At 35.0% G+C, this 14,533-nt stretch overlaps 1 protein-coding gene across 1 annotated transcript; it reads right to left on the bottom strand.

Moving 5' to 3' along the window:
• Positions 1-13,319, bottom strand: LOC116912378 (UDP-glucuronosyltransferase 2B7). The gene is made up of 6 exons (XM_032916435.1): positions 12,596-13,319; positions 10,885-11,033; positions 5,918-6,049; positions 4,190-4,277; positions 2,759-2,978; positions 1-277 (listed from the first exon to the last, which is right to left on the bottom strand). The coding sequence occupies exons 1-6, from the start codon at positions 13,317-13,319 to the stop codon at positions 1-3; spliced, it is 1,590 nt and encodes a 529-aa protein (XP_032772326.1).
• Between the last annotated feature and the right edge of the window lie 1,214 nt (positions 13,320-14,533).

Here is a 14,533-nt window from a genome sequence, read left to right as displayed (position 1 = left end):
CTAGTCCCTTTTATTCTTTCCCATCTTTACAAAAAGTCGGTAAAGAAAGAGACAGCATTTTACAGTAAGAAAAAGAATGGCCACCACACAGGCGAGCAGGAATCCAATCACATCCAGAGAGTGGTACTGATACCAGGCAAGGTTATGTGCAAGTGGTCTCAGATGCTTGGCCCCTTTGTGACGCATGACAAACTCAATCCAGAAGACAGCTCTGTCCAGGGGCTTCATAGGCTGGTCATGGTGAATGCTTGACAACCACATCACGTTCTCTTTATAGCTAAAGGAAAATACAACAGACATGGATGAACATGAAAAAATATGTGTATAAAGTTGTGTGTATCAAGATTATTACATGAAAGAATAAGGAAAATGATTGTAGTCACCTATCACCATCAAGATCTTATTAAATAATGTATGAGCTAGAACTTCTTCAACACAGGCTTATATATATATATAAGGAGAAATGCTATTAAAGAAACAGATATTTGTAAATAAGATATTGTAATCAGTCAAGGCCCAAAATCAAAATAAAATCAAAATGAGCTAGTTTCGAGGTTTAGAAGTATGACCCAAGCAGAAAGCCATTACTTGTGTAGCTGGTGTAAAGAGTTCAGAGCAGTAGAAAAATTTGGAAATGCATGGCAAATTCAGGCCATTTTCACTGTTATGCATAACGGGACAAAGCTGATAAGGAGCTGAGATAATTAATGAGGAATTTGTACCGATCAGTTATCAGTGCTTATTGATTATAAATTGAGATAGGCAGAGTAGGTTCTTTGATGACTTTTTTTTTATCCTTTTATAAATATCACTTTCTAATTGTGAATTGTTCAATATAATTAATAAAACTACATCTTCATTTACTACTAAAAATATTTTGGCTCTTGGAGTACTTAGAATTAGTAATGCTATGAAGTGGAAATAGAGTAGATTCTTGCTATTACTCTTTGTACTTTTATGTGTAATGATCTTTAATATTGCGAATGCTTAATATTTTACATTGAAACATTGAAGAGATATTTGATTATAGTGGTTAAATGGTACTGTACCAGTAGATATGGGGAAGGGTTTATAGACATTGCTCATCAAGTCTAAAGCTTAATGTACTGTATCATAACACAGAACCAGTGGTAATAGGTTCAACTTCCCTTCTTGCTATTTATAATATAGTCAAGAAAGGCAGCCATAAAATACCCAGAGAGAAGACAGTGTTTTTTGAGACAGAGGCAGCAGTAGTAACATATTGTTATATGGGAGGTGTGCCCGAAGACAAGGATGTTGTAAAATTTACTGGAGACAAATTCAGTATATCATAAGCCTTCAAAATGTATTGCCTATTTAAGAAATAATCACTATTTTCCAATGCCATTATCATGTCTATTAAACATTAGAAATGTGATATATATATATATATATATATATGTTTTACATTTGACCATAAAGAAAAGGGGGGATGGATGGAGACTTTCAGAGGGGACACCAGGAAGGGGGACAACATTTGAAATGTAAACAAATATTATAACCAATAAAAAAGAAAAAAATATTTTCCAAAAGCTATAACAAAAAATTTGTTTCAGGAAGTGTTTGTTAGAATGATTAAAATATACTTGATATGAGTTAACTTGCTTTAAAATTTTCCCATTGATGATTTATCAACATTATATTTCTAAACAAATGTTTGCATTTTTATACTTGGAGTATATGCATAACATTTGTGATGAAGGGAATTATATGACAAGGAAGCATACTTTAGCTAAATGCATATTCTGAAGTAATTTGGAAAGTAAATCATTATTGTGTAAGAAACTTGGTAATTAAACAGCAATATGCTATGTTCGTTCTTTCAAAGAAATTTTTCAAAAGTTTAAAATCCTTCCAAAAAGGCAACCACAACTTAAAACCTAAGAGTGTGCACTATTTATAAGTGGAATCAGTTTTTGTCAATGCTATCAATTGAGTAAAAGTCAAAAGTTCTATTATTTAGCACAGATCAGTGATGGAATCAAAATATTGGCAAAGACAAAATTGGAAGCATTAAATGTAATTAGAATTAGAGATAGATGTTAACTTGCTGGTTAACAGAAGTAAATTTGAGAAGACTTTTAAAGAAAAAGAAAAATGGTGGCTATCTTCAATTACTACACTACACTACAACTTCAACTATCAGTAGGCATTTTTAACATAGAAAACTATATTTACCCTAAAATTAAAATCTAACAAATTCTTATGCTGAGAATCTAAGCTTTAATAAAAGTTACATTTTGCCACTATAACTTCACTACATGCCTATTGCTTCCCCAAAATTCATGTTATGAGCCTATATATATATATATATATATATATATATATATATATTATATTTCAATAACCTGAATTAGCCTAAAACTATGTTAATTCTTTTCTAGTAAAATAATTGAAAAGCACTTTTGTCTGGGGTATTGGTACAATTTTGTTATTCCTGAGCTTTGCAGGATGAAAGAGAAAAGAGAAATATGTCAAGTTAAATTCAGACTCTAAAACAAAAATAATGAGAAGAAAAAACCACATTGACAATCCCTTGCTGTCTAATGTAGCTTTTTGTCCTCATCATTAGTTATTTCTCCAGGTTAATTGCTACTCCCTGGAACTTCCCATGAGAAATTATCTATAATAAATTGGCCCGTGATATAGCACAGTGATAGAATACTTGCTCAGCATGCATGTGTAGAGTCCTCGGTTCCAATACAATTCAAATAAATAAATACATGTTTATACTCACGAGGGGTTATTGACGACTGCCTTCAGTGCATTGAGCAAATCTGAACTGGACATTGTATGAAAATCTAGAGAAACAGCTGCTCCTTTGGCTACCATGTGAGCTATGTTATCATGTTGCTCTGCAAATAAAGGGATGCCAACCATGGGGATCCCATGATGGATTGACTCATAGATGCCATTGGCTCCACCATGAGTTACAAAAGCCTTAGTTTTTGGATGACCTAGGATCAGAAGAACACCAGAAAATATACTCATTTGAAGTCTTAAATATAATTGTGTAATAAAGTAATCAAAGAGGCAGGGTATTTTAAATATAAAAATTAAATTAAATTGCTTAAATAGCTTTAATAACTCAGAGTAAGAAATACCTAAGTGCATAGGAGAGTAAGTGAGATATCTGTACCTTACATTTTCTTTATTGTGGTGCTAAGGTTGAGGGAAGAAGTAGTTGAGAAATGAATGACAGATGTGGTACATGTCCTGGCATGTAGTTTGTGATGAAAAGTGATGTTCAATTGAACACACAAACTGCATATTGGATGAAGGAGATGAATGTCTGGGAACACCCTATGTTTGTTCTAACTTGTTGACATATAAAGCTCTTAGTGCCCCTCATGGCTTCTCTGATCCTATTACCCTCTTCCCATCCCAAGGTAAAGAATGCAACTAAAGATACTGGAGAAATAAGGAAAAATTGTTATTTCCTTATTGACTAATTGGGCTCGCTCATTAGTATATACACACAATGTTTTTCTGTCTCTGCCTGCCTGCCTATCCATCTACTAGCCTGTGCACCCTCTGTCCCTATATGTCTTTATTCTTTGTCTCTCCCCTCTCTCTCCATGTGTGTGTGTGTGTGTGTGTGTGTGTGTGTGTGTGTGTTTGTGTGTTGTGTGTGTGTGTGTGTGTGTGTGTGTGATTAATTTGGATGGGGTTTTGCCAAGTGTGGTGATACTGCTGCTCTTAGGCACCACAGACTTAACTAAGAACCCAGTGTCAGTAAAGACACAGACCACTTTAAATATTTGTGTCACAGAGGTGGTGTGGACAGTTGTTTGGTTGCCAGAGGGGTGGGGCACGGTTCAGGGCTTTGTCCAAACAATACAAATTTTCCTTCTTGGTTGCCTCTCAGAGGGTCAAGATAAGATCATATTGCTGAAGACATAATAAGTTTCAGAAAAAGGGCCCGAAGGAATTGAGATGAAACTGACTTGGACACCTTTTCTAAGGACTTTCATAGTATTAGAATTGCTATATAAGATCTCTAGGGAGGAACAGCCCCTGCTTCCTGTTAGGAGTACCAAAAATAAAGCTCCACAAATATAACATTCAGAGGGCCCATGCGGGCTCCCAATTATTTGTTCTGTCTGTGAGTCCCTATCAGTCAATTGATTGTGATTTGTGTTTTCAGTATTTGATTCTCAGTACTTACCAAGGAGGTCATTCTGAGGGATCCACTTGAACACTCGAGTATTGGGTCCTAAGGTGTCTGGTTTCTTGCCCTCAAATCTCCAAAGAACCTGTTAGATGTTAGACAATAATTTATGTAAGGATTAAAATTTTAAAGTAGAGTCTTTTAGAAGTTAGACACTGCTTAACTAAAAATGTCTTTTTTTAGCACAGGGGCAGAAATCAGAAGGAGTCATTAAGAACAATCATAAAAATGATATATAGACTGTATTAATATCCATGTTTCTATGTATGTTTAATGAGGTTGAATGTAGTCATGATTTGATATGTGCAGCTATGTGCACACATGAGACAGTTAATGAAATATTAATGTATTTTAAAAAGTTTGTTTACTTATGATAATACTTCTAATTTTCCAATTATAAATCCATGCCTGAATAAAATAACCCCAGAGTTTATATATCATTGTTCTGTGTTATTTTAAAAGAGTTTAGCATTTTTATATTTTTATTTGTTATTAATTTTGGAAGTATTCCACATCAACTAATCTCTCTGTTTAGAAGTTTCTGGAAAGTTGCCATGATGGCAAATCAGACAATGGTGTTGTCTATCTGTACCATCCTTAGAATAACCTCACAGATACTAGGTATTTACATTGGCCATAAAACTCCCGCAACTTTGTCATTCTTGTCCACATCCATCTTCATGATTGGCAAGATGTGGTTGCTGTCACATTTCTACAGCACAGAGAGGTCCACATTCTTGATTGTATCACATATACAGGACTAATTTTTGAAATCCTAAACTACCTTCACAGATTGGAGCTTCATTTGCATGTTTACTATATGTTTCCTATGAGATATTTAAACTTAATTTGGGACGTCAGCAAAAACCAGCATTGGTCATTATAGGTGACTTTATGCAGTAGAAAACAATAACCTAGTTTCTAAGTGCTGTGGATTAAAGTTCAGCTGTGGTAAATTAGCTTCATATACCTTATGAAGAGAGAATCACAAGGACCTTTTCTGGTACAAAGCTCATTTCTACTGGACTCTTTTTTATTTCTCCATTCCTTCCTAAATGGGAGGCATTTTACTCTAGAGTATTAAGAGCCATAGTCCCATGGATGATGTCTGATCATGTATGGTTGGTTAACCATAACGTCAGGGATCACTCTAACTTCTCTTTTACATCTTCCTGTGTCAGACTTTGACAGGTTCCTCTTTAGAAGCCCTGGCCTTGTTTCTCTTAACAAACATGGAATAAAGGAACTGTGATGGTGAACTCTGGCCCCACTTGATCCAAAATGTTTCCTGAATGGTAACTAAGTAATTCTAGATTTTTTTTTTTAAATATTGGAGGGTAACCTGGGAAGTCTACATGTTTTACTGTATATTCCCCAATACAATCTGCTAGTAAAGTGATTATGTCAAACATTGTTTGAATAAGTGGATTCCTGAATTTATGGATTCAAACAAGGCTCAAGCAAAAGGAACAAGTGACTGAGTTTAGTTATTTTTTGTGTAGTTTTGCTTACAATTGCTGTGCTTACCATGCTTCTCTGTAATCACTTGTTTATGTCAGTGTCATCATCAATTAAAAAACACATTCTACATTTTAAATTCTTATTTTTAAACTGGCTAAGGCAAACCATAATACTTGATTTCGAATAAAGGAACATCTCTGAATCAGATCTTTCCACACTGTCAAACTCAGCAGAAAGTTGGTTCCCACTGGGTTGCCATTTTACCTTTTGTGGAATTTGTGCCAGGGCTGATGCAATTGTGTTGGCCCTTTCTTGTGTTATGTTCCTGATCATCGACCCCAGAGAAAATACCACCACACCATGTTCTCCTGAGCTCTGTGCAAAGTCTTCCATTTCCTGTAAATACAGGGAATGTTTTACTGACAAAAGCCAACAACACATGAAACACTCTTGAATTTGTTATTAGATACTGAGAGAAAAATGAGCTATTACCGGAATGATAAGTACCAGTGGTCAAACACATTCAATACAGTCATTGCTGTCATAGTCATCCCATGTTCAAGGGGAGCATATGTACATTATATAAAGTGATCTGAAAATTGGAATCCTCATTGATATTTATTTTTTAACCTATAGAGAATATGCTTTCCCCGTTTCTTCATTTCCATCTAAATTTTCTGTGACTGGTGATTTAATGCAAATGACAGTGATATAAAACTATTCAATTAAATGTATGTATGCAAGTTACTCAGTATGAATCTTTCACCTTAGTTGATTTAGGGTATTAAAATATTTAGTAACACATTTTCAAAAATGTCATATTTACCAATACAATTTTTATAATCATTTTCTAAAGCTGTTTTTTATAACATTATTATACATATTGATTATATAACAGTTGTGAACTGCCATGTGGGTGCTGGGAACTGAACCCAGGTCCTCTGGAAGAACAGCCAGTGCTCTTTAATAATTGAGTCATCTCTCTAGCCTCTGATTTCCTATTTTTAAAGGAAATAAGTCACAAGAAAATTTGGTAAGCTATAGAAAAACAGGGAATTGTGGAAGGCAAAAATATTAATTCTAACGTACTTTTATTGAGAGAGCATTATATATATGTGTATATGTATGTATATATATATATATATATATACATGTATATATATGTGTGTGTGTGTGTGTGTGTGTGTGTGTGTGTGTGTGTGTGTGAGAGAGAGAGAGAGAGAGAGAGAGAGAGAGAGAGAGAGAGAGAATATAAACAGCAACCAAGAGAATGGCAGAAGACAAAGGCAAGCTTCAGTAGTGTTAAACAGAGACTCATGGAGCCAGCACAGCTCTCTGACACAGTCGAGGAAAGCTGAGCCAGTTACTGCTTTGACTATTGTGCTTGTTTTCGTCCTGGGTTTCTGATCTCTATGTTCCATATTTGTGGAGGACTTTATACATTAGGATTCATTTATGTCTTTTTCCTAGAAAATTATTTCTCTTCTCACAGCAATAACCTTATCTACCCCCACTCAGGAGTCTTTCTTGCCATGGAGAATATGAACAGCATGAAAAGTTGGATCGCTCTAGAGTTCACTTGGCACATCTACCTCTTAACAACTTAAAAATAAGAGATTTGTGAACAGATAAGAATGCAGGCTTCCTCTCACATGTAGTCTACAGACATTGTTCCCAGAAAATAAAAAGGTAGTTTGCTTAAAACTACCTTTGATTATGTATGTATGTAATATATATATATATATATATATAATAAAATTGACATAAGAGAAATATAAGAATTTGTCATTCATGAGGAGACTGGCTCACACTTTTATAGTGAGGTCATTTAAACTAGAAAACAAATGAATAGAAAATGTCAACTTGCAGCTTTGCAAAGCTTTCAAACTTTTAAGTCAGGCCAACTCACAACTTGTACTTCAACCACTACACCTTGTTCAAGGCTTGGGAACTCGCTTTGAATGACTCAATTTCTTATCTGTTTGGTGTTTCTCTTTCAGAAGAATGTCATAAATGGCCATGTACTCCAAAATGATTTGAGATTGTTGATACTTATTCTCTCTGTTCTTTTCACACTTGTCCAGGGACAAGATGATTATGAATAGTATTTCTTTTAAAATAGTAAATTTGCTTCTTTTGTGGAATTTGTATAAATAAAGAAACATTCTAGCTGCTACTCAGTCAGATATGCAAGATTCTCCAATCCCTAGTCTCTGTCTCATTCATCCATAATCCCCTCTGCTAGCTTCTTATCTCTTCTGTTGAAACCTGCCTATCTGCTGGGGCTGTTGCCAGTGTCCTTCCTCTTTTTGTGTTTATTTCCCTGAATGAAACTAAGGGTGTCAGGCTTTTAGGCTAGTTGTTTGCCTGCTGAGTCATCCTTGCAGTCTGAATAGAGAAATTTTAACACAGAATGATAAAGTTTATAATATATAATTTAGGTTACAATTTTGTTTTTGAAATGTAATTTCCACAGTTATTATTACCAATTATTATTATTATATTGTTGAACACATTTTCATTGTGTTCTTCTTTCCCTTGTTCTAATCTTAAGAACACTACATGCTTCTCTATGGAGGTTGACAAATCTTTCAAGTACTGGATAAAATGTCCAAAATTTGAATGCACATGGGATTGTCCTTTGATCATGGGAAATTACTTTGCATAGCCTAAATGATTAACATTCAAAGTTTATTTGGAAAGGAATCATTAAAGACTGTTTAATTGGCCAGTGAGATGGCTCAGTTGGTAGTATTTTTGTTGCCAACCTTGGTAGCCTCAATCTGTAATTCACAAGCTAGGAGAGAGACCATACTCATGGATTTATACATGTGCCAGGAATCCCTCTTCAATGCTTGTACACCCAGTGGTATATAGGCACGCCCATACTTTCAAATTAAAAATAAATGAAAAATATTTTGATTTTCAATGTTGTTAGTAATATAAAATTACAAGTACTCATTGAGTATCATATTATATGTCATTAAAGAAATCTTTTTTTTCCTGGAGAGGTTTAATGGGAGAAGAAGTGTAGAAAAGGAGAGGAATAGAGGTCAGCCATAAGCATGTGGAGGGAATGGGGAGGGAAATGCAGAGAGGAAGGGCAAAGAGAAAGAGGGCAAGAGAGCAGAGAAGAGAGACAGTGGAAAGAGCCATTAAAGCAATCTTGTTTCTGTCTTACAACTGTGATGTTCATTTTATAACAGATATAATGGTATAATGACTGGGTAATTTAAATGTGTTTCCTGTTTTCATAGGCAAGTGCTCATGTGTCGTATATGTATTCTTCTATGGTTATTCTGGCAGGTGATGCCATGGACCACCTTATACAAAGAGCTTTAGGGATCTCTCATCTGTCAGAAGACAGAAAAAGCAATATCAGTCTTCCCCAGAGATGAGCACTAAACTGTGTACCCAGTACCAAGAGATCTGCCCCTTAAAATGTGTACATATATGTACATATGGGCAAGACTCAGTGGACGCGAATATTGTTTTATATGTTTTTCTGCATATAGGTATGGTGTGTGTGTGTGTGTGTGTGTGTGTGTGTGTGTGTGTAAGAGAGATAATAAAAATTAATGAAAGACAAACAAAAATACCCTGCATCAATAGCATAAAGTATCCCTTTTATTCCCTATGCTACAAAAATCCGAGATCTAAGGTCAGGAGTACATTAATTAGTGAACTAAAAGTAAGGAAATGTTGAGTGTTTCTTATGTATCACTGAAGGCAAACATTCATGATATTGAGGAATGCCTTTCTCTTTAAGCTAGAAAACCATTGAAGAATCTTGACACAGATACATTTTAGGTTTACACCTTTGTCCTCTTTTCAAAATTTATACATTTATTTTATAATTATGAATGGCATTTGCAATTTTAGGATGCTAAGAGTGTTGAAATTCTCATTATTATTGAGCAAGATTAAATTGTTTCTTTAAATATAAGATATTTACTAGTTTTAGTAAATCAATTAGGTTGAATGCAAGTGTCCTCCTGTACACTAAGTGGCAATCCTGTGGTTCCTGGTTATGGTACACTTTGGGGAAGTTTTTGAAAACTTTAAGAAGTGAAGCGTACTTAATTACATCATGCAACTGGCTTTCTGTTTTGGGGGAGATCCAACCAAGTCTCTCCTTCCTGTTCTTCATGGTTCAAACAGATCCTTCTACATACATCTTCCCCCAATATGGTCTATCCTACCCCAGGACCAGAACTAATTGAGCCAAGTCTTGAAACCTCTGATGTCATGACCAGCAAATCTCATTTACCATTGTACCTTGTCAGCAATGCTATCCCAATTTAACAGTAACAACAAAAATAACAGTGATGAAAATACTCATCATTAACAGCATTAGCCACTAAAAACCTGAGATATTTAGTTTTACTCATTTCAATTTTCCAAACATCATATTATCTTGGTAGTATTAGACTATGGTTAGATGTACTGAGATCTGTCAGTATTCTATTCTAGATTTGTCTTCTTTGCTACTGGGCCTGCAACATTAGCCTCCTATAGTTTCCTTATTTCCTGACTTGCCCCTGTGCAATACAACTGGGAACTGCATCTTGTAGAGATGATTTGTTTTCAATTTTAAAGGAAATGTGATCTTACCTCTCAGTTCTCTTTCTTTCTCTGTGTTCTATTGTGAAGTTTTGTGTGATCTGTTTGTCAAAATCCCCTGCTTTGCACACATCATACTTTCAGGTCCTAGAATTTGCTCTAAATAATCTAGTGGCTTATTTTCGTGTATATTTCTTAGCTGTGTCATTTGACTTCTCTTCATATGTTAGTGTTTATTAAATCAATGACTTTAGAATTTGTTTTTTATTTTTCTTAAAAAATCTATTTAGATTATAATCATTTCTTTTAAATATATTCCAGTCAATGTTTATTAATGAATTATTAAATATTGTGGTTTGGGCAGAGATAACTTTATGCTGTTTCGTTGTCTGGCAAGAATCTATTTGGGTGTACACTAATCATTTTGCAGTTTTTGTAGGAAGAGCATCAATTTTTAGATCATTGAATTAAGCTGTCTTCCCATCATTCTCCTGTTACTTCATAAATTGAAGGAAATGCTTACATATGTGACTGTTTTAAATTGGTGTTCTATTTGACCAGATGCTTTTTCCTACAAACAATTCTCTCAACAGGAACAAAATTAAAAGTATGGTGTAGAGCCAGTTGAAATGAAACAAAATAAAACACAAATCAAAGACTCTATTTACCTTAGGTAATGGTTTGGCAGGTTGGCAGTGGAGTCCTCCAACAAACTCAATGTTTGGCAAGGATGGGCGGGGAAACTCCAAGTCCCAGTAGGACCGAATGAGCCACATTTCTGCTTTCTTCATTGTGTCAACCATTGTCGTGGGTCTTCCTAAATGGAGTGATGAGTGGGGGATGAAGAACCAAATGATAATGAAAGTATTGCCATGTGAATAACATGTCTGAAAAGTGTTGAAATAATGTTACTCAAAGAAACAAAGTGTGCACTTATGAAACAATTATATTTATTAATGTATAATTATTTAGAGAGTAATTTACTTTTTGTTTACTTAATATTTGCTTGTTAAAGGAAAACTCAGATGAAATGCTAATGTCACCTGAGTAATTCAGCAATCCTGTTTTCATGCAATCTGCTGAGCTTCTATGTATCAGCCATGCCTTTTGCTCCTCTAAGGCTTCAGAAGAATAGATGGAAATATAAAGGATATTGTACCTCTAGAGTAAAGCTACCTCAGCATAACCATGGGCAAAACCTTTCTATGATTAAAGTTAGTTTCTACAAAAAACAAGCTATCTCTTGACTCTCAGTTTTCTAAGAGAATTCTGAGGGTAATGCCTGAAAGAATTCTTACACCTAACCTGACTTTTACTTCATGCTATCAGTGTAATAATATACATTTCCTTGTAGAAATATTTACAAATTTTACCTGGAAAGTTTTAAGAAATTATGAGAATTGGATTTTTTTCTTGCTTAAGTAAAGCTTTCTTACCTAAGGAGGAAACTGAAACTGCAGACAATACAGAACAGATACATTTTGGGTTCAAGCTTCAGGAGAATAATTTTTTAAAATAGACTTGGACATAATTCTAGAGTGTGCCTTGAGGGGATAAAATATCATTAAAGCATATATTAAAAGAAGGAATGCTTTAGAAAGTAAAGAATCAACATTTTAATTTTAAGGAAAAGCAGATTCTAAGAAGACAAAACAATCTTCCAAATGCTGTATAACATAGAAATTATTATTAAATTTATTTCTCTTTAAAATTTATCAATCTTAGGATGTGATCTTGTTCAGCTGGCAAAATGTTTACTGTAGCTGCACCAGGACCTTACTATGGATGCCAATTATACCAATTAAATATAGGTACCTAAAACCTATACACAGGACACACAACTGTACTTGTGAATTTAAGTTGATTGGGTCCCTGGAGCTATTGATCAGGCCACTCTGTCAAATGTTAAAGTTTTGATTCAGTAAAAGACCTTGTCTCACTAAATAAATTAGTAAGAGATAGAAGTAGACAGTGAATTGTGACATCTCGTCTTCATTTTCACAGCACACATGTGTATTTTCATTTACATACAATGTGAATACAAGTATTAATAAAACACACATACAAACATCACATAAGAGAAGTACCCTATCCTATAAAACAAAGCAAAATATGATAAAATAAACACGGAATTCTTTAGAGAAAGCTTTTACCCATTAATTTGTAACTTTATTACTTCCTAAAATGCCCTGGACCAGAGCTGCTACCTGTTTCATTTTCATCAGTAATAGAAGCTCTCTCATAGGTTTGGTGAGAATGTTAGACACTGTTGTATTTCATTTAATCATTTCAGCATGAGAGGCAAATTTGTCCCTAAGAAGACTTTAAGGAGAAATGAAAGGTGGACCCTTACACTGCTGATGAGATCACATAACTTACCTAAAATTTCACTGAAAAATGGATCCCAATCCTTAGCAGGAAATGACTCAAACCAAAAATCAAAATAAAGTAAGCATAGCATATTTTCGACTCTGTTCATGAATGTCATTTGACCACTTAGTCCTGACAAAATAATAGGTACATAAGAGGGAGGAAAGAGTTGTCCCGCACTGTACTTTTCTATTCCATAGCCATTACCAAAGCGAAGACTGTACACAAATGGTAACTGCAGTATCTCAGCTATCAGCTCACCACAGGGACCAACAGCATCTGAAAGAACCACATCAAACTGGGATTCCTTTAGTTTTGCCATAAGTTGTTTGTTTGAAACAACTTCTCTACAAAGCTTTAACCACAAATCAGAAAATTGCCCGAACATTTTGTTCAATGATGGGTAGTATCTCAAACATGTATATTTCGGTACATCATATGTCCACATATTCACCCACTGGGTAAAAAACTTTTCTACTTCATCATTATTGGAATTTGTAGGAAATGTTTCATATATGAGACCAGATGCTTTTTTGGGATCAAGAAAAATGGAAGATGAAGGTCTGAGAACAGTGACTTCATGTCCCCTCTGTACAAGTTCATCCAGTATTATCTTTAAATTCATCCAGTGACTGTATTCCATCGGCCACACCAACACTTTCCCACAGTTCCCAGATCTGAAGCAGAAACTTATCTGCAGTAGGAGCAGAGCAGAAATCCACTTCTGAGGCATCCTGAAGATCAAAGTCCTTCTGTTCACAGAGTGCTCCCTTCTGTTACTGCTTGAGCTTTTATCCAAGAAACAATAGTCAAGAAGTTAAAATATAACTTGCATTGCTCAAGGCTGATAACTGGATGACCTTTAATTTTTGAAGAGAAAAAAATAGAGAAAGCAAATGTTAAGTACTCTCTGTTTACACGAGAGTGTTTAATGTCTCTTTTATGATAGAGGGTTTACAATAAACCAAGAGGTGATCACTGTGTGTTCAGTCTTTAATGCTAAGAAGATATTAGAAAATTCTAAAGTGTCTCACAAAGCAGTGACATGATACTGTGGCTACTCTCTGAATTCTCTTTACAGAATTGAAAGCATTAATATACGTAGCTGATCATTATTTCTTCCACATAATGAATTTTTATATCAGTGTTCATCAATGTACTCATCTAAATCGATTTGACAATTTAAGTTGCATGACAAATGTTTTGTGGTATTCCTATAGTACACCATAGACATCTTGACTACAAGTTTCCAGGAATTTCATGATTAGTTACCTCATTCAGTCCTCACTTTAGAAAGCCATCAAACCTGAAAAGGTGAAACCAGCCATTCCACTGGCATCTTCTATGGAGGGCCAAAGTATAAAACAATGTACTGAGATTACACAATACAGGTATTATGGGCAGAAGTAATGAATGGCTGAGGCAGAACACCATTTTCTGAACATTACAGAACCATTTTAGAAATGACTCCCAGTGGCGATGATTGCATGCACAAAACCTGCACAAGTTTAAGCCAACCATAATTCCAGGATGGATAGGGGATGTATAAATTTCTATCATTACCTGAGGAGTTACTGGCTTGTTATGGTTGCTAGGAAGATAGAAGCTGGAGCACCAGCCTTGAGAGCAGTAGTCAGGCTTCAGGAGATGACTTCACTCCTATCCACATGCTGCCAATCTCCGTGAACTCATTTGAGTTAAAAATGATTCTGAAGTTGGGAATGGAAAGTGCTGAGGGTCACAGTAATGAGAAAAATGGAGAGGGGGGCAGAGCTGGTGATTTGATCAAAACATGTTACATGCATGTCTGAAATTCTCAAACTGGAAAGTGATGACTGTTTAAAAGGAAGCTAAGCACAAGCAGGTACAAGTCTTCTTTCAAAATGCAAATCAGAATGAAAGAGAGTTTAACCTGGCATGTCAGAGTAAGCAGGGACTCCTAACAGC

The sequence above is a fragment of the Rattus rattus genome, chromosome 11 (assembly GCF_011064425.1).
Source record: "Rattus rattus isolate New Zealand chromosome 11, Rrattus_CSIRO_v1, whole genome shotgun sequence".
NCBI classification, from domain to species: domain Eukaryota; kingdom Metazoa; phylum Chordata; class Mammalia; order Rodentia; family Muridae; genus Rattus; species Rattus rattus.
The sequence above is the reverse complement of the archived record's forward strand: the minus strand, read 5'-3'. Positions and strand labels throughout refer to the sequence as shown.

What these genes read in the sequence shown, in the direction of transcription:
- LOC116912378 (XM_032916435.1), bottom strand. Translation starts at nt 13,319, where the DNA reads ATGCCTCAGAAGTGGATTTCTGCTCTGCTCCTACTGCAGATAAGTTTC. An exon ending in ATTTTTCAGTGAAATTTTAG is followed by an intron (nt 11,034 to 12,595) that starts GTAAGTTATGTG and finishes CACTCCATTTAG; the next exon opens with GAAGACCCACGACAATGGTT. An exon ending in TGGCACAAATTCCACAAAAG is followed by an intron (nt 4,278 to 5,917) that starts GTAAAATGGCAA and finishes AACATCTAACAG; the next exon opens with GTTCTTTGGAGATTTGAGGG.